The following is a 25776-nucleotide window of genomic DNA, read 5'->3' as shown; positions in this document are numbered from 1 at the left end:
TGGTTTTGAATCATTTTAAAAGCTGTGGTTTTTTGTTGTTGTTGTTTGTGTGGTGTTTTTTTTTGGTATTATTTCTCCCTCTTCTCTCAGTTCTCCCATCAAGACCAATGGCTTGTAAACATCCTTCTAATTATTACTTCAAAGTTTATTTGTCAAGCACTAGAATTTGTAAACTCATTATTTCAGTGTAATACCCAATCAAACAGGGTCCACATCAAGCTTTATCAGTAGGAAAAAAAACAACTTAGGCTTTACCCAGATACTTCAAGCTTTCTTTTTTTAACATAAGTTCCTGTCTAATAGTGACCATGCTGTAGCCAACAATCATTTTAAAGGTGGACAACAGCATAAGCTGATTTTTAATCTTAGACCTATCGGTACTCTTTGAAAATAGTGACTATAAAGCTTTTATCAGAGTAAAGTACCATTCACTGACTAACAGCTCTATTTCATGAATTGTATTTCTTTTTTCATTAAATATGCTGGTGCAATATTCTTACTTCCCTAATTTCTTAAAAAAGAAAGCACAAAGCAGCTAAGGTTAGATCTAGACAAGACCAAGAGAATACTAAAGAATTAGTATTTATGACAAAGTAGAATCATAACAACTCAACAACACAGGGTAATATTAACAACCTAAATTTTTAGATCCATAAATTCAGATTGGGTATTCACACAAAAGGCCAGTTTAAGACAAGCATTGAGTACTGAGGAATTTTCCTAAAAGTCCACCAAAGGTATTAAAGTCATGCAGAAAATAAATTTAAAAGAGGAATTGAAGAAACCAAAGTTTAAAACTGTAGCACAATGTCCAAATCACTTTTTTTTTTTTTTTAATGAATGCAGGTATTTCATAGGAAGATGTGTACTATTTAACTGTACAAAAATGACATTTTAAAAGGAAAAGTAATTATTTTTTCCCCATACAGAAATTTTATATTTAAATCTACCCAAATTTTCACAAACATTTCTTTGTCCAGCTGAGCCACAAGGAACTGGCGGTGCTTTTTACTAGTGTTTAAGAGAGACTTTAATGTCAACATTAATTAGACCCAGAGATGTAACCTTGCAGGAACCAATAATGACAGTTTTCAATAAACTGCTATTAGTGCAAGATAATGCACTCACAGCATCAGCAATGAAAAAGAGAGACGTAAACACTCCTAAAGCAAGGAATGGGACTACCACAGAATACATTGTTTTTGCCAGTAATTGCTTTATGGGAACGTTTTAAGAAAACTTGGAAGCTGACAGCAGTAAATTTTATTGTGATAACCGAATGCTTTATCATCTCCTATACAGATAAAGCGCAGACATGGGGTTGAAGGGGAGGAGGAATGAGAGAGAAAAGCCTTTTTTTTTTTTAAATATAAAGACCATGCCACAGAAAATGCAAATTCCCAGTTTTGATGTCTATTTTGAGGATCTGAAACAAGGCTTTTAATCAATGTATTATACATCAAATTGATAATGTTAACTTCTGATTATTCAAATGTATGAAATATTCATAGAGAACTGTCCAAACTTTTACATTTCTCAGACTTCTTTTCTCTATTAATTATCATGCCTGGAAGCTTTTTAGTAAAAGCAGCAGCCATCAGCCTGACTGAACCTGACAAGCTAGCAAGGCCCAATTACACTGGCACTCGGTGGCACTTTGATGTACTGGAAACGAAAAGAGATAGGGGCAAATTGTATAGAACATTATGTTAATGACTTGATTTAATCCAGCCACTAAACTTTATGTAGCCTGTTAAAAAAGATGCTAACACTAATTACGCCACTTTGGAAAGGAAAGAAGGGGACAAGCATTTCATACCGACAAAGTGAAGCTCATAAATGTTGTAAATGAAATGAAACAAAATGAAGTAATCTATGATTAATTATACATCATAGACAAGAAGAAAAGAGAAAGAAGCAAGTGGGATAGCTAAGTACTGGAAAATCTGTTAGATTCCCTTTATGATCAACATATCTAAGAAATAACCATGGTCTGTCTAATTTGCAACATGAAAAAAAGAAACAGTATGATCTTAAATGGCTTAAACAGTTTGGCATACAACTCAGATTCATAGGATAATTAGCATAACAATCACTAAAAATCACAAGTCTTATTTACAGTGTTTGATTACCAGCAGGATATTTATCTCATAAGATAAAAGGCACTGATTTTTAGTCTTTTAAAAAATATGAATTCGATCTCAATTTTCACATGCTGTATTCTGCAAAGATTTCAAATATACCAATGCATAACTTTAACCTGAAATTTGTATCGATTGTGTTGCTTTAATAGCTTATAGGTTTTTCTTGTCTTATCTACCCTTCTTGAACATGCACTGTTACTTGAAGAACAAATCTGAGAAGACAGAAATCAATGAATCTGAAATGAATCTACACGCAAAATCCTCTCCAAAATATTTTAAAATAATTTTCATAAAATACAAGAGTACTAGGGATGTATATATTGACCCTATTATAGTTAGACTTAACAGTGATGAGTAGTAGTCATTTTAGTTCTCACAGGTAGAGAGGAAAAAATTAACAAATAACTATTTTACATATATACCATGCAATTTCATTTTCAAAAACACCTTTTGCATATCTCTTCAGCTTATAAAAGTGGTAGCATTTCTAAATCTCTTCTACAACTCACAAAAAAGGAGCAATATTTCTCATAGGAAGCATTACTTGACATTGATAGTTTGTAAGATTTCACACAGCCTTCACCTGAATACAGAATACAAAAATTGAACTACCTCTAGGTTGTCATATTTCAGAACATTAAAAAAGTTAAGGCTGATATAACGGCATACCCTTACTCCTTTAGAAGAAGGCTAAGACAGACCAGTAGTAGAGAAGTATTAACTACTAGAAGTACTACAATTAAACAATAGATTTCTATTTTTCAAGACTGTTCAGTGAACATTATAAAAGTATACAATATTCTTGTGTTTGTAGAGAACTATACTCTTGAAATACATCTTCAAGGAAATTTTCCATATTTGTATTATGTTGGGATATTTTGTATATATGACTTTATGCTCATTAATTGCAGATTCTAAGGACAAGTCAAAAGAATACTATTATTGTCCATGCCAAAAAAAAAAGAATGTCCACGTCCATTAAAAAGAATGTACACTGAAGTGACTGGATACTGTATGTACAAATTTTTCTGAAAACAGATCTTTAGCTCTAAAATTATTGTGAAGTCAAAGAAATCCATTTGGTTGCACTGAAATATACTCAAGCCAAGCTTATGCAATTTTAACAACATTCCATCAAGTCAACATACTGGGATAAAACACAGTAGATTTACTGCAGGCCTTGACAAATTAAATTATTCTCTCCTTCCTCAGGAAGCACCAAAGGAAGTAGAAAAGCACATTTTCCTAAATGTGGCAATGAAGACAACAGGCAGCACTGAACAATAAGACAAAGATCTTCAGACATTCACATTATAACAGTTATCTTTGCCTATTGTCCAGAACTAAAATTTGCTTTCAGATTTAAAATCATTAGAAATCTCTAGTTCCAAGTCTTTTATGCGGTCATAACAAACACAACATAACAAGATAATGGTCATCATTACTGTCTCCTAATTTTCTACAGTTGGTTTTTCATTGGTTCAACACAGGCAAGTACAGCACATGGGAATCCCAGCCATGCAAAAGAAGGGTTTGCTGGCAACAAAATATCAGGTGACAACAGTGGAAAAGATGACAACAAATAGTCACAGTTAAAGGTCCAAAATCTGCTGAAGCATACAGACTAAATCATGTCATGTCATAGAGTAGAGCAGTTTAGTTGGAAGGAACCTTCGAAGACCAAGTCCAACTGCCTGAACACTTCAGGGCTAACCCAAAGTTAAACAATATCTACCTTAAAGTCCTTGGTACATTCTAAAAATTTCCTAAACTATAATATTAGATACAAATGATATTTTTGCACAAAATTAGGAAAATCATCATCAGGTAGTCAGTTTCCCAGTTAAAAACAAAACAAAAAACCACATGAACAATATGGCTAAGGTAAACTTTTCCTTTTCCTGTGAAAAAGTGTCTATTTCAACCAGAAACAGGAAAACGCAAATTCATTGGAAATGCCTTAGAATCTGACCTTAGAAATAGGAAAGCTACTCTTAGAGGAATTAGGCTTTAAAAGTTTTGTTTGTTTGTTTTTTAGACTTAACAAATAATTGCCATAAAATACTCCAGCTGACCTGTTTAATGTTCTTGGATACCGGACTTGCAACAATACAGTCATCGCTGTCAGTTAGTATTGATTCAATGGCGTCATTTTTGTGTTTATCATCTTGATCTGCTAAAAAAAAAATAAAAATAAGAATCAATGTAGTTAAAAAACAACCCTGTATTTGTGGTCCATCTGAGATTTGCTGAGAAACCTGATAGCGATATATTAGCTATTTCTAATAAATATAGTAGAACAGCATCAAGTAAATCTCTTCCTTGCAGAAGATAAGACTGGCAAATCAATGATCTTTAACGTGGTCTAAATACATTTTTTTTTTCTGATTTGCTAACAAATACTAATATTTCCAAGATGAAAGTTGGTAAGTGCAATGATACAAGTCTTGTCATGAACTGAAGTATGAACTGCAGTTCATAGGTAGGATATGGCCTGAACTTTTGCATTTCCTATTATTAGGTTTAACACCATGCACATCTAAACAGGTACTCTTTTTTTCTTAAATAAAGTAGTTCTATAACGCAGATGGATTATTTTGAAGAGCATTCAGGTCTCTCTTTTCTGGAGTAAATTACTTAAAAACACAACAGGGATTCAACTTCATGTTTCTTCAATTTTACTATGAATTTTTACACAGAAGCTGTGAAGAAGAATGTGAAATTTTAACATCCTGGTTATGTTTCTATTTTAAACACAGTACCAAAGACTTGGTTTATTTTGCTAATAAACAGTTTAAGCTTAGAGTTGGAACGGGGTGAGCCAGCTTTTACAATCTTGAAATACATCTACCTCTTAACAACTTTATGTCACAAATATGGTAAGACATACTACCCTTTCACTGTCTGAAAGGATTTCCAGTATCAGCACTGGCTGTTATCTGCAGACAAAGGAGCATATCCATTAAAATAGTCTTTAGAACAGTATAGTTCCACGGGAGAATATAAAGACATTTAAAATAGAAGCCAGATTTCCTTTAATTTTTTATGAATGTAGTTCAGATACCAGATACCAGATTTTTGCATTCAATTACTCTATAGTTTCCATTTGGGATGAAAATAACACCACAATACCCACCAGCCAGCTTCAGCTATGAAGTACACCAGAATATCATTTCTGTCATGCAGCTTCGCATAATGAGGCAGCTCCCACTGCTAGTAAGAAATGCTTAAAAAATGGAAAGATAGATTTATTAAGAAAATACAGCTACTTATTCATAAGAAATGAATTCTACCTTCTGATTCCAATTCTTCAGTAACTTCTGTCTCATCTCCAGAGGTAACTGGGCTTTGGTCAGTCAACTGCCCTTCTGACAGATGTGAGAGGTCTTCTTTTTCTTGTTGAATTTCTTCAGCAACCTCCTTCACCTTACCATCTGCTAGCCTTTCTTGTTTAACCTTATATACCACATGCAATATAAAAACAGATAAACTCAGTTTTTAAACATTCCTTGAAAGTTACCAAGGTTCAAAACTTGAAGAGTTATGGTCACATTCTTTATATATATTTGCCTTTTAAACAACCGTATTGTTTATGCAATATAAGAAGCAATTAAAAGTTTTCAACTGCAGTAACAGATAATTGATACAGAAGACAGACAATTCTCTAAAAAATGTACAGTTGTGAAAACATAGCTGTTATAATAATTTGGTGACTGTCAACTTATACCATTATATTTCCGGAGATTCATTTATATATCAGCTGTTTCAGTTCTAACAGACTCAGTTTGAAAAAAAAAATAGGAAAAAAACTTCCTTACTTGGCAATTTTATAACTTATTTCATCCAATATTTTCTTTTTCAAAAAAAAAAAAAAAGTAAAAGATAAAAAAAAGACAGAAACGTTTTACTATAAAATATGACAACTGTGTTATCTAAGGTAAAATAACTTTAGTACCAAACTGTCTCTGAAGTAATCGTATTCCCTTCTTTCACTTTAAGCACAATTAGAAATAATACTACCTTATCAGTGACATAACATTAGAGATATAGCAAATTTCAGTGGAAGATTCCATTTATTATTTAATAATTGTCTTCCAGGACTGCGGTTTTCACAGCTAGAGTCATGCCTCATCTACCAAACCTCAGAATACGTGAGGTAACTTTCAGCTGTCCACAGAACACCCAGATTTTCCAAACTTGTTTTATATTTGGACACAAGATAGTTTAACCATTTTAACTTAACTACTTCAGGACATTTGGAGCCACACAAAGCAAAGCAATATTCACAAAACACCAAAACCCTCTATAAGTGAAACCGACTTTGTGTCTCTTGTGTCTCCTTGGCACGCATGATATGTTGTAACTAAAACACTATTTTAGACAATGTTTGGGCATTCCTTATAAAGAATTCCTTCAGTGAGAAAGTTGCATTTTGGTGGATAAAGTTTTTGATTACTTTTTGATTATTCTACTTGACCAATACTACCTGATGTGGTAGAGGAAGATTTTTGCTTTTCATTCAACATCCTGAATGAGCTTTTAAGTAGAAAAGTGAAAGGAAGTTAACAGCCAGTGAATAAACACTAACACCACCAGAACCAAGAGCTTGCCAATCTGCCACAGGAACTTCCTTTCAAAGCCAACCGGGGTACTACAGTATTTAATACTTCTCTCCTCCTACAAATGCTACGTATTTAGCAAGATTCCAAAGATACTGCATTTCTTCTTCTTTCCCACCCCACTTTATAATGATAATTTTTAGAGTGAAGACAAACACTTCATCCAAACATATAGACAAATAAGTAGAGATATTCCTTCTTTTCTAACAACCGAAAAAAAAAAAAAAAGAAGAATGTCATCACAAAGAATCACTTTTCCCCCTCATATTTCAATGAAGTTTAGGACATGTTACTTAATGATAGTTTGGTTTTATATGTATGGCTCTGAAGAGATAAAATACACCTGGAATTCAAATGCAATACATTATATAAACTGCAAAAACTGAATAATCTCATACCTCTAAAGCGCTTGGACCTGTTGAAGCCTTTATCTTCCGTGTATGTTCCACGTCATTTTCAACAACAGAGCCCTAAGTTATGGGTAAAATAAGGGGAAGACTTTATTACATACTACATAATTAAAACACAAACATAGGTATGAATTTACTGGTGGAGAAGCATTTGGACAGGAAATTACACCCTCCTTTGCTTTTCTGGATTAGCATTACTGCATCTACCTACTGCTATACGTTCCACCCATGACACTGGACAATTCACAAACAAACAGTTTGGGTCCTAATGAGAGTCAAACCATTCATCCAATTTTTTAGTGAGCTTCCTTTTCCCAAAACTATTTGCTTTGGCATGTGTCACATGAATATCTGAGAAATAGATTCTTGCTATTTAGAAAATGAAGCAGACCATTCTTGTTCATTTTTAATCTGTTAAGCTTCTAATTCTCTTACATGGGTATACTCTTGCAATGTCACTGCAAGATTTAGACTTCAGAGAAACCCCAAATATTTCATTAGTTAGTACTATCATTACTTGTCTATAACGAGACAGTGAGATTTGGATTTTTAAAGCTGGTAGCGAGTGACTCCTGATAAAGATCAAATAGCTAAATCTCTCCCTTGGAAAATCATACTTTGTGAAAAACTGGCCGATTTTGAGAGGTTGCTATCTGGACAGCTGAAGTTATGTGTGTTTAACCATATGGCTAATGGGTCAGTTAGCTTTAAAAAGATTTGATTTCTCTGATATTTGCCTTTTTCGTATTTCTCATCTGTATAGTACAGCTCAAAACAAAGTTGTAGTCACAGCAATAGCAGAAGGAGCTGTAAAATGAAATTGGTATTACATTTCAAATAATAAATTCAATCAAGGTATTTATAAATAGAGAAAACAGCTTGTATTTTTAAGACTGTATTAGTTAATTGCAACATAATATTAATAATAAACTTTATAATTAGCTATTAAAGAACTCACCTGAGCTTACTGGATTTAATACAATCTATCCTCAGAAGACAGTTTATTTAAGACCAAAAAGAAAATGTATACCATCTAGCAAATGTGTTTGAGTTAATTCCATGAAAAGCCTCCTAGAGTCTAGAAAATAAATGATAGTTTATCCCAAGTTTAGAAGTGTACTCGGCCTCACAGTGTTTGTGATCACAGCTGACAAACTTTGTTGAAAAGGGGTGGCTATAAATGGTGTCAACTTGCATACACCATTGGCACACTTCAGATTGGTTTCAGCCAACCAATTGTGCTTCAGTGTGACTGGTTAATTAAAGACATTTTGATAACCTAGAGAGCTAAGAAACAGTGCAGAGACAGTTAATTGGTTCTGTTTGAATCTGCTCTAAGTCCATGAAAGGGGAAGCTCATAAGCTGTGGAGGACAGCAAGCAATTCTGAGGGAATCATAGATACCCCTGCATTGTTTCCAACACCTATATACACTGCTATGCTATCATTCACTGCCTTAGACATGACAGTTTTCTGTTGCTTAAATAACTGAGTGTTCATAATTATTAGTTCTACAATTTGTCCATACTGTGACATAAGTAGTCTTTCTTTGTCCATACTGTGACATAAGTAGTCTTTCTTGCTTCAGCATGCAAAAAAACTAATTAAACAATTAAAACTAATTAAAACTTACTGCCATCTGTACTGAACTAGCATCCAGAAAAGATACTTTCTTCTCTGTTTGAGCTGCACGGTGCCTTGGTTTGGGTATTGGTACCTATAATACAAAAATATGGTTGAAGTCCATTTATTGGCATATGTTAACTATCTTATTTACAGTACATTCTGAGAACCCCCTTTTTTTTTTTTTTGACTTGTAGACAAATGTAATTGTACTAACTTCAATTCTAAATGGGCAAGATGATCTAGTTCTTGTTTGAATATCCCCCCCCCCCACACGCACACATACACAAAATGGAGATGCCTTTCAGAATTAAGTCACAAATGGGTGTAACACTCTACAGAACATCCATGGAATTCAGAATTAAGTCACAAATGGGTGTAACACTCTACAGAACATCCATGGAATGCAAAGTGAGTTCCAGGTGAGAAATCATTGTAGGACTAAACTCAGCAGCATCATGTATCTGGCAGAATAAATTGTTACTGTTTACTGCGTGCTTGATTTCTTTTTCTATAGGCTTGCCATATCTTTGACACCTTCCTCTAACCCCCCACTCCCCCCAAAATTTTTAAACGCACAAACAGAAAAGAGATTGATAATAGTTGCAAAACTAACAAAATGATCCACAAGTATTTCAGTTGTGATGTTATAATATAAAAGACAAAAAATAACAAATAAAAAGGGGCTCATTACTCTTCGATCTTTACTCTCCTGATGATCCACTTTACTGATTTTTATATAAAAAAAATAATCCTTGTTCCACTTTTTATTTATGAGTGATTTTTAAGAAGTTATTGGATATCTTAGCACCATGCTGTAGAAGCCAGAATAATGAGAGCATTGCAGATACACCTAAGTGTCTGTACATATGGCTTGGATCTGGCTGCTTGGTAATTCTTTAGGCCCAAAGCTATTCTAGCTGACTGAATTCTGGCTGAGTTTCTTAGAGATCACAGAAATAGCAGAAAGCTAACTTCGTAACTGCCACTAATTTCAACCTTAGTCCTGGAGTTAAACTAATGTGGCTACATTTTACATAGGACAGCGGCATTGAAAAGACAATTGATAAGGATGATATTCAATGTTTGTTATTTCTTTTCCCTGCTCTCTCTTTTACTACCCAGTTGCCTACCATTACATTAAGACTTTAAAAAATTTTTGACACAAGAAAGATTTCACTTCCCAAAGGAAGTCCAAGATGGTCGTTATATGAATCATTTGTAGTATGCATTGTTTTACAGTAAGAACAAATCCTGGTCATCAGGGAAGAACTAAATGACCAGCTGTAATAGGTCTTTTGTATCTTTTAGCTTCTGTAAATCGGTTAGATTACTTACTGTCACTGATGAAGTAAGAGGAGACGGGACTGGATTCTGCATTTCTTCCTCTGCTAGTAATTTACTTGCCATTGATTTCTCATTTTGAATGTAATTCCTTAAGTCTGCAGCCATCACAGAGGCACTTGGTGGTAGGTAGGCAAACTTCCATTTTAGCTCAACTCTGATAGCACCAGTAACCTGTCTTTCAGAATCTGTTAGTTCAAAAATACCTGAAAGCAAAAGGCAAATCCCATCTAATTATCTTATTCTATATATATACAATAAAATGCAATGCAACGCTGAATATGATTCAAGAATAAAATAGCGTAATGGTCTTAATTTTAGAAGCCATTTCATTATTGAAATAATGTCAAAATACTGTATTTTGTATTCAAAAATTTGTATTTTGTATTTTGATTCAAATATACCCAATATAACGCTGAGAACGTTCAGAAATACATGATTTAGAAGGGACTGGATTACTGTCTTTGAAGGAGTTTTGTAGGTTTCATTATTGAAATAATGTCAAAATACTGTATTTTGTATTCAAAAATTTGTATTTTGTATTTTGATTCAAATATACCCAATATAACGCTGAGAACGTTCAGAAATACATGATTTAGAAGCGACTGGATTACTGTCTTTGAAGGAGTTTTGTAGGTTTCTCAGATAATCTGATATGACATAACTAATTTTTACTAACATGGTTCATATCTAATTTAAACATATCCCCCCCTCCTTTTTTTTACTAATGTTTATTTTTTGTTAAGGAAAATAAAAGGATTAAAAAAAAAACATTAAATTGATACATTTTTATCAAAGAAGAAACCTTAAATTTACTTGCAAATTTTCCCTTATTATCCACATTTGTGGGGTAGTTATATTTTACAATAATCATACTGTAACATTTTCAACACTTTCATAAATGTCTTATAGTTGACAGTGAAATATTAATTAAGCAGCTTTTATGCTATGAACAACATAGTAAATTTGTAAATGATATCAAGTCGATCAACTGATGCACTGAAGGCAGAGCTGCTTTCATACAGACTGGAAAAATGGCCTGGCAGGAAACTCATGAAGTTCAACAACAGCAAATGCAAAGTCCTGCATACTTGAATAATGTCAAGCAGCAGTAGAGGCTACAAGCAGCCTTCCTTGCAGAAAAAGAGCTGGTCCTGTTTGAAAATTATGAGTCGGCAAAGCTGCATCTTCGCAACAAAGAAGGCCGACTGCACCCCAGGCTTCAACAGCAAGACAGCAGCCAGCAGGCTCAGCGAAGTTTCTTGCTCTGTTTAATATCCATGAGATGGCATCTGGTATACTGTGTCATTTTGGCCTCTCCAGCACAAGACAGTGACATCCTGGAGCAAGTCCAGTGGAGGGCTACCAAGAGCGTCATGGAACACATGACACAGAAGCAGAGAATGAAAATGGATTTGTTTGACCTTCAGAACTGGTAGCTCTCAGGGGATCTTATTGCTGTCTGCAGCCACCTAATGGGAGGGTACAGAGAAGATGGGGCCAGCAGTGCACAGGAGGAGGATGAGAGTCAACAGGCACAAGATGGAACATGAAAAAGAACAAGGTTTTTATTATGAGGGTGGTCAAACACTGGAACAGGTTGGCCAGACAAATAATAGATCTCTGTCCTCTGAGATATTCAAAAACAACTGGGTCGGGCGGTCAGACTAGGTCATATCTGGAGTTCTAGTCAACAATGATTTTAAGAGTCCAAATTTAGATCTTCATGTTTTTTTTCCCTAAGAAAGGTTGATTTTTCATGTCATTTTTATAATCTATTTTTAAGTGCACATTAGCTAAAGCTAGAAAAGTAAACTAATGAGAAAAAATTAAAACATGCAGAGAAAGAACATGTTATAAATTAGTGACAAAATGAAGTAACAGCAACAACAGAAAAAAATGAGGGAGAAAGTGTACATATACCAAGAAATTAATTTTTAAATCACCAGAATTTAAGACAGAGCAAGTAAAAGGAAATATTAAATAGTTCTCGGTTACTTTTTGAACCAGAGAGAAGCACTCAATGTTTATTTTTTTTTTATTTTATTTTTTTCCCCAAGACTTATTGCAAAGCATCTACTATTTTTGTTACACAAATATCTTGTCAGTTATGAAAGCAGCAAATAGTGAAAATCAAGTTTCAAACACCCCTTCCCACCTGATGCTAAGACTAAGAGGGCCTTTCTATTTAATATACTCATACTCATATAGTGGTGTATTTGGTAGTGTAGTTTCGTAGGCTTCTTAAGGCAAAAATCAGTAGTAAAAGAGACAAGGTGCAAACAGATTACTAAAATGCAAACAAAAAAAGAAAATATCAATAATCTATTAGCATTTAGTCAGTGCTAGAGTGCAACGTCATTCCAGTTATAATTATTTATCAAAACCTAACTATTCCATACCAGCACCAGTAAGTAGAACAAAACAGACTTTTAAGACTTTTCATCCCTGTGAGGATCATCATAAATGAATGTTCAGATAGCTGGCTTCTCTGAAATTAATTTTCTCTTTTACTTTTTAGTTTTTAAAGAAAACTCTACTATTGCCACCCTTCTTGTAAGATACAGGATTCATTGCAGTTTATGGATAACCACAACAAACACCCACCAATTTAGTATTTTTGTTAGAAACTGCAACAATCCTGGAACATTCTGTTAGTACTGTCTTAGTAAGCAAAAGAGATATTTGAAGCTTCTTCTCTCCTTTGCTCTTTTCTTTCTCTAATGTTTGCAGTTTAATGGTTATATTAAAAAAATCATTCATCCATTTCCAAGTTCTGTCACAGATTTTTCTTTAGCCATGAGTAACACTGTGATGCAAAATTTATTTCCAAGATTTCATTGGACTTTAAAATTCTGTCAGACAAGAGGAGCAGATGAATGACAAGGGTTTTTCTTTCATTTGGTTCTTAAAGAGATTTAAAAGAGATATGAAACAGGAAGTGAGGATTTTGTTGTGTTTAAAGAGGTCAAATTCTTACCTGAAATAGATCTGTCATGTGCTAAAGAAATAAGAGGCACACTGGCTTTCCCTAAATAATCACCTTCTTCTGTTTCACCATCATCAAATACATAAAATGTTAAGGATTCTGATTTTAGATATCGGTCTAAATCTGCATTCATTGGCACTTGGAAACACATATGGTCATCTATTTGTGGGTTGTTGCTGCTAGGAATGATGGGAGTATCATGGTCTGCAAAATCAAAAAACTTGTAGACAACATATGGATTTGGCTGAAGATGTTTTTTTCGGGACTGTAGACTGTTACAACATTTTATTGTAATGTGGAGTTCATTTAAATTGCCATCTGTTGAAGTGCTGACTTGGGCAGTTCTGAGTATCTGCTGCTTTAAATGAAAAAGAAGTGGAATTAAAAACATTAGAATTCTTATAGTGGCGCACTCTAAGAAATTTATAAATAGAACAAATAACTTATTTGGATGACACTCCAACTACTGTTTAACTTTCTATGACAAAATCTTACTTGTTCTATAAATACAACTATGTCTCTTCTGGTATAAGGAAATAAAAGTTTAAACCTTTCAGGTCTGTGATTATTTGCCTTATTCTTCTAAAACTAAGATCTACTTGTCATGTGATCATCCATAAAGCAGTTAAGTTTTAAGAGTGATTCATAACCAGTGCAGCTTTAAAGTTCCAGATTCTGACCTTGGCAGCTATTCTGTGTCGAGATATAATTTTTATAACTGCAGTCCCTTTTATTTACACTTTTCAATAATTAAAATTGCACTGCAGATTTCTCTTATTTTTTTCCTTCTAAATCTTTATCTACATAAAGAATTCACAAAAAATAGAAATCAGTATGTGAAAAGCAATAATAAATGTTTGAAGTCGAATAAGGAAGTTGGTAAACTGGGAAATTAATTTTAATAAAAATTAAGGAATAACAAGAAAACAAATAATATGATTATGTTAAAGTAGTAATCCCCATCTTTATCTATCTCAAAGGGCTACTTTCTTTTGCTGTAATGTGTCACAGCTATTTTCATCCATTGTACATAATTATCTTGCTTTTGGAAGGCAGAGTTCTGTCTTCTGGTATATGGAGAAACACCTATCAACTGAATTTTGTGTGATAAAACGTTGTATATTTTGATTAAATAATCCACACTGAAATTGGTAGAGACAGCCACCCTGACAATTTAATATTGTCCTGAATATGCAACCTTAAGACTATTACTTCTAGATACACACAGAACTGGAAAAAATAAAAATTAAAAAAAAAGTCTTCATAGCAGTTTGTGTACAGTTCATGTTTCCATGACTTCTGCCACTACACAGGACAGAAAATTTTATATATATGTTTAACTAGTGAAAGCCTAAATTTTGGAACATACAACTGAAGCTACTTGTGCAGCTGCAGACTCAAAGAATCCCTAACATAATGTAACCATCTGGGCTATAGCTACATGACTTTTGTTTCCGCCATGACACATTTTTAATAACTGCAGTGTTTCAAACAGCTCTTTAGAAACAGTTATTCATTTCTGACGGTTCTCCTATTTTCTCCTTTATAATCAGTGTATTTCAGTTGCCATGTTTGAATTTGCAATTGTACAATAATTACAACAAAACACTCTGTTCCACATGCCTTACCTTTCATCTGTGTTTGGACTAGTAACACAGCTAGAAATAACAACATAAAAAATAGAGAACACTACATACAAGATTTTGGCATTTAACAACACCCAGATTTTATGAGTTAGTTAAAAATACCTTTGATTCTTCCAAAATCAGATTTAAAGCAAATGTTACAGTGCTATCAAACTCAATATTTCTCTGAAAATACTTACACTGACTCTTAACAGAATTTGTACACCAAACGTACTTCTCAAATTACATTTTGGAATCAGTTGGGATTCTGGTATAATATAAGTTTACATTATGGTATAATATAAAACAATGAAGTTACTCCGAACTTAAAGTAATTTTAACAGCTATAAATAACAAAAATTACCCATTAGGTCTGGAGTGTTTTAATATATACAATTCAACATAGTTGATAGTAGTTTTTATTTCCTAAACCAATTACTAAAGATAGCTGAAAGTCCATTCTTTTTCCTGCCTGTGACCCTTCTCTAAACATGACTATAAACTGCTTTATATTGTCAGAATTGTCTTGTTTAGCTAAAAAAATAAAAAATAAAAAGGAAAAAGTGAAGTAATGTCATAACACTCAAACATTAAGAACCTTTAGACTTTTCTAGACAACTGTTTCACCCGTAATAGTGATCTAAGGCCTGGCTGGTCTAACATTCCTGAATGTTCTACTAGAATGAAATGTTAACAAAATTTGACACTTGTAGGTTAAGAAAATACAATACAATTTAATTACATCATCATTTCAAATGTTCTAGTGACCAAGTCAGTAAAAATAAATAACTGAAGTTTAAGACTTTGCCAGTTCAGCAAAACTGTAATTCAACTGGTTCTGTATCTCTTTATATGAAAAACACGTCATTCAATTGCTAAAGATATTTTACAGTTCAAGAACATTTAACTTCCTCAACCTTGAGCACATCAAAAGTTGAAATAAACTATTCCAACTGAAAAAATAATTTTAAACATTGCATCCGAAACTATGAAGTACAAAACTAAACATACCTGGGATGATTGTTCATTTTCCCTAAAACTGGATGTTATATACCCCAGAGCCTTAGACCTCTCTTTGTAAAGACTAATAGCTTGATCCATAGGAACTCGTAATCTGATCCAGTATTCTACAGTACCATAATTTTGGATGTTTCCTTTGATTCCTAAGGAATAAATACATATGGGATCACATTAATCTTCAACATTAGAGTACTTAAGTCAAACACAAATGCTAGGACATGCCACAAATTAAGTATCATTCATTTTGTGACTATGCATCACAGCAGTGTTTGTGACACGAGATCTGCAGTTTATTTTAGAGCCATGAACAACGCAACTCTTCTGGCTCTACATGAATGACCTAAAAAATGAAGCATGACAGTTTTTTCTTTCTGCTACCTGCAGTACTTACTGTCCATGCCAACTTCGTTATTCTAATCTCTGAGGAAAATAAAGCTTAGGACAGTTTTATACGTCAATAGTTGGAAATGTTCCACCAAGTGGTAAGCAGTTTAAATTACTGGCAAAAATAGCTCTTTAGAATGGTTTGTTGAAATGTATTTTTGACACACTGACACAAGCAGACAGCTAGTGGCCTCTTTATGGGTAAAATTGCACCTGTACAAGCTTTCCCACAACTGTTGGTAGAATCGCCAGAACGTACTGCACATCCAACAGGAAATATCATGTTGTATAAACCATTTTTTCTTCTTTTGAAATAGCAATATGTGAATTAATTGTTGGCCAAATACACATTATTTGTCACTTAATGAGTATTCTGTTTGGTGATGGTGGTATGTTGATTACCAACTAAAACTGCTGTGCTGTAGATCTTCCCGTTCTTTTCCAGGATTTCATGGAGCTTCAGTTGGCATGTAGCAACTGTTTTATAATCTGTGCCGTACGCATGATGAACCTCAAGTGTGATACTGTTTCTCTGTATGTAGTGCAAGAAGCAGTCATCAACCTGTACAAGATACTGAGAAGTGAAGTCGTATAATGGGTTTTGTCCACGCACTACTGGGGTTGTTTGAAGTTCAAAGTCATAGAATGCGTAAGTACAAAAACTTGCAGGCTCATGGTCACCAAAAGCATGCACAGCTGCAGAAGAGAAGGTCACTCTGCTGATATGAATTTCAAAAAGATTCTCTCCTCTTTCTAAAAGTAAAGTTTCATCAAATTCATCCACCGAATCACCTGGCAGTATTTTTGGTCTGGATTTGTGCTGTTTAGTACCATAAACAACATCTCTTAGTTGAGCTGCAATAAATAAAACAGAAATAATTTATGCCTGAAAAGAGAGGAAAAAGCATAATACTATTACAGGAGTGAGGTTACTTTCTTAAAGGTGTTACCAAAAAAGAAATTACATGCTTAAAATCATACATCTATGGCTTGTTTAGCCCTCTGACATCGAGAATACCTCCACAATGGAGCTACTTCAGAATAACTAAAAATAGACACATTAATAACATTATGTTAAAATTAATAACAATTAAAAAGCAAAAAATGCAGAAGCCTTATGTAATGATCAAAACAAGTATTACTATGCTAAAATGTAGGGGGCACTTAAGATGCATATTTTTGTAGGGTTAAACTAAATAAAGTTATATTGCTTGCCAGGGAAAGAAAGAAGAGTATGTGCTTACAGAATTAAGACATAAATCATCATGCAGTCCTTTAGTACATGGGATGCAACTTGAAGACAAAACATGAATCTTGTTATGACATTAGGCTTTTTAAATTATCCTGTTTCAGGATTTCTATGCACCATGTTACACACTGAAGCCATTAAAATAGTATTTTAAATTCATTAGTTTGAAATATTCTGCATTTACATTATGCCACGACTTTGGGATTTTTAGCAACATACAAAATGACTGTGTAATTATTGGACAGCGAAATAAAAAGTTGACCATAAATATATGATTTATTAAAAGAAAAAGAAATCAAAGCTTGGCTAGTTTTATTCAGCAAGGGTTGCAGCACAAACTGCTCTGTTGAATTTTTCTTGATTAGTAACTAACATTTAAGTCAATGAAACACCACGTAGATAATGTGTCATTAAAGATCTGACCTTTCTACTAGTCTTAAGAATGAAAAGATATTTCTTCCGAAGAACAAAATTACAATAACAATTTGAAGTAGATAAACTACAAAAAATTGAAGAAAATAGATTTCAAAAATACCTTCTAGTTTTCTGATGCGTGCAGCCCTAATATCAAGAAGATGGACATACTTTTCCAGTTTTAACTCGTAGTCTTTCTGTAGACTTTCCATCTTGTGTGTCACAACTTCAACTTCAGTCTGAAAAAAAATTGCATGGAAGAAGGGCCATTGAGGCCTGTCTGCATTGATATTACACATGCTTTTGGCTACAAAGAGAAAATGTAGTTAAATTTGAGAAAGAGCATTTAGAGTATGCAAAAATAGCAATTTTTAATTCAGCAACAGAGATCAATTCATTTCAGCAAAATTAAAAATCCTTATTAAATAAAACTGACTAGCTATTCCTTCAGGACAATGTTTTAATGTGTTTTGTTGTTGTTGTTGTTTTCCCAATGATTGCATTATTTTACAATCAGATTGATTGAAAGACAAGCCAAAATATAATCTGCAATAAGCCAACATGAGAGAAAGCAGAGTGTTGTGCAAAAGGAAGCTTATATGATAACTACACTTACTATTTTGCCTGTGAAGATGTGATAAGAGCTCAGAAATAATCCCAAGAAGGCATGCGTTTGACGTTTCTAATCAGGGTGAGTTAAAAGACTGAAGTTACAGTCATTCAGATTATTGCAACATTAACACATCTTATGTTAGGTTACTTATAAAACTGACTGCCTTTGTTGATGAATTTGCAAGCCTTAATTACGACTTCATTTTTTCCTGAAGGAAAATAAGTTCCAGTGCTACAAATGTTAAAATGTTATTATCAAGATATTTTCCACTGTGTGCGGAGTTTAGTACCTGGTAATCTTTGTTAATTTTATGCTGTACAATTAACATATTCCTCGTCTTTTCAAGTTCTTGCACTGTTTCTGCATGTGTTAATTGCAGCTCCCTCATCGAGCGTTCCAAATCTTTATTGATATCATGATCTACTTTTTCCAAAAACATAAGGTCCCCATTCTTCTGCTGCTTTCGAACCTGGAGCAAATTTGAAAAGTTACTTGAACAAACTTTTGCAAAATATCTGGATGTTTCTGTGCTTGATTAAATACAACATCGGAATACAATTTTGAGACAAGAATAAGAGTAAGCACAACTTCGCAAACTTTGAGCACATGATAACAACAAATAGGAATGACACAGACCCGTAACTGTCCGGATTGTATTTATTAATGTAATCTCATGGTCATTAGGAACCAATTCAAATGTATGAGATATTCAGAAGCAATCACTCTTCTCAATCCATTAAAAATATGAAATCCTTAATATATTTGCCTTTTATATAATTAATAACCCTGTTTCACTGAATGCCCCAAACCTGAATTATTCCCAAGTCTACATTACTTCTGTTACTAATACTTGGGTTTTAATTTCGATTTTTTTCTTTACTTTTTTTTTCATTATCGTTATAGAATTAATATTTGCATTTAAGTAGAATAAAGACTCTACTGATAGTAAACACTGCAAATTACAGTAAACACACATTTATGAAAAATTAAATGCAAATCATCAGAATATTGGAAGCTTAAAGCACACATTTCTTCCTCCCCCGACTTCATTTTCAATTTTTATGTAAACAATAAAACTACAGCTTACATGCAAGAGGAAAAAAAGAAGAAAACTTTTACTGGAAATTTTCTATTTCTGTTTTAGCAAATGCAGAGAGGTTGCTAAGTAGTTAACTAAGAGGTTGCTCTAACATATTCTGAGATTACAGGCTTAGAGTATGCTCTCTTAGAGAATTAAAAAACAAACATGTTTTTCTTATCAACATTACAGGAAGAACTAGATGGTGTGATAACTGACTGAGAAAAAGCAAGTTTTTTTGTTTTTGTTTTTTAAAAAATGATGCTTATGAATCAGGTTTAAATCACTTTTGATGTTATAATGAGTTATCTACATAACTCTAGATTTCATCCTGGCAATTTTCAATTTTTTTTTTTATCTTCCCTTCTGCTTCACTGTAGCTGAAAAATGAGAAATACACATGCTTGAAGCATGAACTACTGCAAAATAATCCAGCTCTTGAAAATTCAAAGCACTGTGTAGAAAACATCTAATAGTAAACCAAGAGTTTATATATATATATATATATATATATAAAAATTCTTTCTAAGTTACCTTTATAAGCAAGAGAGCTTCATGGAGTTCTGTCACATCAACATCACTTTCCTGAAACAGAAATACTCAATGAAAAGGTGATATCAGATGTGAATGAATATTGAAGAATTATATTCAGAGTAACAAGATGCATTCTCACTAGACATGACATTGTGCTTGATATCATGAATAAAACGATGCTGTTATATTTCTGTATTTCTGTATTCTTTTACTTTCAAGAACTACTTGCACTATGCATAAAACATAGGATTCTTAGTCATTTTCTGAAAAAAAAAAAAAAAAGAGAGAGATTTCACCTTGGTCAAACATTTCATGTGATTTTTCAGTTCATCTAGTTGTTGCTTATTTTCCAGATAGCATATCTGCAGGTCTTTGTTCTCTTGCATCAGCTTTTCCTTTTGGTCTTAACATAGAGAAATAACAAAATATTCTGCTTAATTTAACATAATCATAAAAATTATAAGCTTATCTTTTCGTATTATCTTATGTGTAAAAACTTCATTGAAAAATATAGAATCTCATTTATTTTTTACAGGGAAATCATTAGTATTAACCAACAGGAGGGGGGGGATACGAACCTGGTCTTTGATCTGATAGATGTGTATAGACAAAAAAAACCAAAGCATTCCTTCATTAAAACTGAACCTACAGCATCAAAAATCTACACTCTAAGTATGGCTTCTCTGGGTTTCTTCTTTTGGGGCAGGTGTGGGGAAAGAACATAGAAGATACAAAACTTTTGTCAGCCTGAACGACTAAACACCATTAAACTTCTCAGTTGAAGGTTGAAGAGACTTCTCACGAATGCCTAGCTGCATCCACTATGGCATCTCAAGAGCTTCAAGGAGAAATTTGTCTCATGAGAGAAAAAAACCTCAAGGATTAGACCAAAAAATGTAGTTAAAACTTACTTTCTTCCACACGGAAAAGTTTTAAAAGCAAGTTCATCTCAAAAGCACTGAACTTTCTTTGGAACAAATGTACTCTCTCCTATCCACTCTCCTCTCCCAGCCAAACTCCTTATTCTCTTGACAACGTTTTTCTTATTTTTTTCTGTGCTTTTTTCAAAGTCCCAAAGCTGTATTCTTATGCAATGCACTTAAATACGGTGAATTCATATTCTAGGTCAGAATGATACAAATGTTAACTGTCAACCTGAATTGCAAGTATTAGGTTTTCTAATTTCCATCTGCTCTAGTGGGATTTGATGGGTAGAACATTACATACAAAGTTGAGAATATATTCTTCTGCTTTCAACAGAATAGTCCACAGTATCATTTTAATGCTGGAATCTTTTCTGTTGACCCTCGGGGCATAATGCACAGCTTTGCTACTTTTTACAGAATAGCTTTTCAGTTTTGAGGATTGAACTCAGTAAAACACAGGTGGCTGAGATTTTAGTCTCAAGGGTTTGGGCATGTTTCTAAAACTGACATCAGGTTAGTTTTAATTTTGCAGAGTTTATATATAAATGACATCTTCACTGGAAGTGAATCATCTGTAATACCATTGCTCCTACACACAGTAGCCTTACTCATATATCTGTTGAGACTCCGCAAGAGTCACTTTCAATTCAAACACATACTAACCAATAAGGTTTTAATTCTCTGCAGTCATGAGAAAAATGTAATGTATTTGTACAACTGAACTGAAGAAAATATAGTAAGAAACTTTAAGGGCTAAAAATTTAAAAGCAAATAAGAAAACAAAGTAAGCCTTGTGATTTTTTCTTGGTGGTGCTGGGGAGGGAGGGGCAGAGGGGTGAGAGTTGCGAGGGAGAGGACGAAGACTTTGATAAAAGATTGTGAAACACTTGTCAGCTATTGAGACTTGTCGACTCTTCCATTCCAAATAATATACTCAGAAGACCTACATCTTTTTCTTCCCCATGGGGGGGGGATGAGGTGTGTAGAAAAAGGGTCCCTCATGCTGATGTTGCTTTTTATCCCTGCAATATAAACCGAGATCTGAGCTGGCACTTTTACCAGGAATGAGGAGACAAGATAACCCTCTTCTGGTACTCCTATCTCATCGCATGAATTTTCCAACACAAGCAGAAAGCTCAGTCCACTCTTTTTCTCAGATCAACCCCAGTGAAGCTTTTGTAGATATTTCTAATATCTATTCACACTTGCTGCTTAAGAAGTCAACTTCAAAACTGTAATTGCTGTAGAAAGGAAACTAGCTTCATCAGAGCTTCTAGAAAACACCCAGAAAAAAATAATATGAATTTATTTCATGCAGCAGATGACTTTCAAGCTGTTGAATCGTGCTCAGCTAAAAAATGCAGACTTGAAGCTGGACAACACTGGTTTTAGGTTAAACACAACAAAGTAATAGCATATGATGTGCATAAAGGGCACCATATATCACAAATTCAGAGGTAACGTGAAGCTGTATAACAATAAGGAAAAAATGAGGTGGAAAAGTATCCTAGCAAACACTTAAAAGTGACCAAAGTCAATCCTAGCAACATCAACATCATATTCCTCCCAAAGGAGGACTCCATAGACTGATGACTTAAGGTGTTATCCTCTCCAGTAATTCAAATCTACTGTTAGATACAGAGGAGCAATACAGAAGTAAGTATAACTTGGAGAGGGAACAAAAATGTAGGAAGTGGGCACACATGTGTTACAATCCAATTATATTATTATTGAAGCTTTTTTCTGTACAGCAGTACTCTAACTGCATTATTATTCTTCTGCTTTTGTGATAACCAGAGTAGACTAACCATCAAGATTTCTATTACACTAAGAATAAAATACTGGATTGTAGCTGTATGTGTCAGGTGCATTAATAAACGAGATTTTCAGTATAACAATAGGGCTATCTATTCTGATTAATCCAGCTGAAGTATGAAGTCATAAGGACATAAACAGATTCTGTGGGTGAGATCAGGAAGCCAGCAGAGAATGCTCTCTAACAACAAGACAGATGAAGAGCTGCATTCTGTCGAGTTGATCACAGGTAGGATGTCCTTTGGGAAACTGGGAAGAGAAACTTCCTGATGCAGTTTCTACAAACCAAATAAGGCAATTTCAACAGCTCTTTCAACCAAAACAGGCCAAACTCTCAATCCCCTACTTGCCTAGGATTGCCTTCTGGATTAGCCCATGGAATAAAACTGGAACTGTATTTATGCTGAAGGGTGTGGAGTGTTTTTTTGTTTGTTTGTTTTTAGGTTTTATGGACAAACACTACCTAGAGAGTGCAATACATTTTTTACTCTTATTTCACGTCATTTTTTACTGACAGAGAGTAAGTATTTGTCCATTAAGACAACTTAGGGCTAATTTTTGCAAATTGTTGCTGTAATCTAATAAGATATTTAAATATTTTATTTGGTATTTGAAGTTAGTAGAACTACTCAGAATCTTAATGTTAAACACATGCTGAACTTGAATCATAATCATAATAATTATTTACAAGTCGACCCACTTCATTCTATTAGATTGTTCACAGAAGCATGCTACCTTTTAAAAACACACATTTGAAGAAACAACCACAAAAATATTTAGTTTACTTGCTGCCTGTGCTCTTTATGTAATTTTTTTTTGTCGGCACAGTATATCACGGTATTGAGATAAAGGTGGCAAGGTGCTGAAGTTTCACTGAGAAGTTGTTCTACACCAGGGGAAAAACACATATGAAATTATCTGTTGAGAAGATTAGAACAAAACCGTATTATTGTATATGTTTACAGCTGTAAGTAAAAATGTGTGTGCACTGAAAATACAAAAAAAAATCTGAATTCACGAAGCTGAAAGGCAATTAATCATCTTCAGATGCCTATACAGGTTTTACATACCTTTGTGCAGTAAGTGAAATTAGAGTAGTAGCATACAATTTGAAAGGGACTGTCAGATGGTCTTGTTGTCTGTTTAAGAACTTGTAATTTAGAGAAAAGGAAAAATACAGAATAAAGGGTAAATATTCACCCAACAGTTGGAGAATTAATGCAACTGGAGTTATAGGATCTTCATTCAGCACATAACCTGTAGTGGGTCAGTTTTTGTACTTAATAACTAGTCATTACTTACGCGCATTATTCATTGTACTCTTAAAGGACAGCTTTGAAATCACTGCCACCAAATGAACCACACTTTTCTGCGGAATATACCCGAACTCCAACATCGGAGAAACTCACATCATAAGAAAATGATTATTATTTCAGAATTGTACCTCTTTCTACTTTGATCTTGTCAAGGATTTCATTTTTGTCTGCTAAATCAGATTTGATAGCACTTTCTAGTTTAGCAATTTGCAGTTTCAGTTGCTCTTCCTTTAATTTCCATTGCTGTTCGTGGGTCACACTGAAGACACTGCAATAAAACATGTGGCATGTGAAAAACTTTTAGAGATCAACTTCAACAGAAAATAATAAAGAAGAAAGCTTTTAGTGGCACAGAGACCACTGTCATCATGTCTTAGGAATTAAGTAAACATATGCTGGTCTGCTGCTGTTGAAACCAAGGCGCCTTTCTCAGGCTGCGGTTAAAAAAACATGAAAGAGTCTGTGGGATGAGCAAAGGAACTGGCCTTAATTTAGAGCTCCAAAGTCAGAAAAGTTGGCAGCATGCAACATTTGTGGGACTAGAAAAGGAATTCAGATGCATATCCCAGAGTAATCCACAACTCCAAACCTCAGCAACTGACAACTGACAAAACCATTCTTTCCGCATACAAAACCTCTTAATGCAGAGAACTGGGATCACCCACCTGATTTCTTTTAAATCTGTGAAAGATGCAGAGCCTAAAGTCAGCTGCCTGTTCAAAGAAACGTTGACCACAAAGTGACAACAGTTTTCTCATACTGTAAAACAACAATTCTGATACTGATTAAGAAGCACATAAGAAATCTTTCTCCTGCTTTAAGAAATAAAAAACGGATTTGGGTAAAGAAACTAGAGTAACTATTTTTCCTGTAACACATTATTTACTTGTAAACTACCAATCTGAGTGCAGTACGGATGGCATGGACACAGAATCAGAACTGCTGAAACCACAACAAAATGTGCAACTCAGTTTGAAATAGAAGTAAGAACATTAAATAATTTACAGTACAATTCACAGTAGTTAAAAGGACAAAGCGATGCAATGTGTTTTCCTATAATTTATACAGTGAGTACTATGGTGTTCATATTATTATTATTCACTAGTTACATTCTTAATGACTGGAAAGATATCCTTCATCTTAACCAGTCACAAACCAGTTTATTCACTTCTGTATTTCCTGAAAAACCAGAAGTGGTAGTTAACAAACGAGTCAGTCCCTCAACTATGTACTTTGGTGAAGGTCACTGATTAAAAAAGTAACTTTTATTTTTGTACATCTTCTGATACATACCTTTCTATCCATCTATCTATCACACACACACACACACACACAAAAGCCACATAGGAAAGAAGGAAAGAGATAGGGTAGAAGGGATGGCCCAAATAGATGGCACACTGTACATGCTGACTGAAGAGAATTGCCTGTTTTGATGGCTATGATTATATAAAGTGGTTATAAGTATGTACAAGTGAATTTACACCTAATATATTTGAAGAACGACCTGAAGATTAAAGAAAAAATATTCTAGCATGGATTATTGACTCTGACATATTTGGTAAGAGTTTATATTCTTGATTTGCAATCTTCATAAAAACAGTATCAACTCTCTGAATTGTCTTTTTCTCATCCTGTATCTGATCTAATCTATTTATACAGTTCTGTAAGCACAT

The 25776-nt window shown here is 33.8% G+C and overlaps 1 protein-coding gene across 13 annotated transcripts in view; it reads right to left on the bottom strand.

The window, feature by feature from the left end:
* Positions 1 to 25776, bottom strand: part of RPGRIP1L (RPGRIP1 like) — a 75177-nt gene that overhangs the window by 23173 nt on the left and 26228 nt on the right. For 4 of the 13 annotated variants that reach the window (XM_067004516.1, XM_048075323.2, XM_067004514.1 and 1 more), the window contains exons 10-24: positions 24769 to 24816; positions 24232 to 24371; positions 20343 to 20449; positions 20047 to 20097; positions 18724 to 18903; positions 17943 to 18060; positions 16561 to 17013; positions 15766 to 15917; positions 13121 to 13487; positions 12299 to 12430; positions 10135 to 10346; positions 8807 to 8890; positions 7162 to 7233; positions 5438 to 5600; positions 4220 to 4320 (exon numbers count right to left, since the gene is read on the bottom strand). In XM_067004516.1, the coding sequence (XP_066860617.1) occupies positions 4220 to 4320; positions 5438 to 5600; positions 7162 to 7233; positions 8807 to 8890; positions 10135 to 10346; positions 12299 to 12430; positions 13121 to 13487; positions 15766 to 15917; positions 16561 to 17013; positions 17943 to 18060; positions 18724 to 18903; positions 20047 to 20097; positions 20343 to 20449; positions 24232 to 24371; positions 24769 to 24816 (2380 nt within the window). Of the gene's footprint in view, positions 1 to 4219; positions 4321 to 5437; positions 5601 to 7161; positions 7234 to 8806; positions 8891 to 10134; positions 10347 to 12298; positions 12431 to 13120; positions 13488 to 15765; positions 15918 to 16560; positions 17014 to 17942; positions 18129 to 18723; positions 18904 to 20046; positions 20098 to 20342; positions 20450 to 24231; positions 24372 to 24768; positions 24817 to 25776 lie in introns of those variants that run through there. The other 9 variants (XM_067004519.1, XM_067004518.1, XM_067004520.1 and 6 more) reach the window with 9 other exon arrangements.

The sequence above is a fragment of the Anser cygnoides genome, chromosome 12 (genome assembly GCF_040182565.1).
Source record: "Anser cygnoides isolate HZ-2024a breed goose chromosome 12, Taihu_goose_T2T_genome, whole genome shotgun sequence".
NCBI lineage: Eukaryota > Metazoa > Chordata > Aves > Anseriformes > Anatidae > Anser > Anser cygnoides.
Note: the sequence above shows the minus strand (reverse complement) of the source record. Positions and strands in the feature narration are given on the sequence as shown.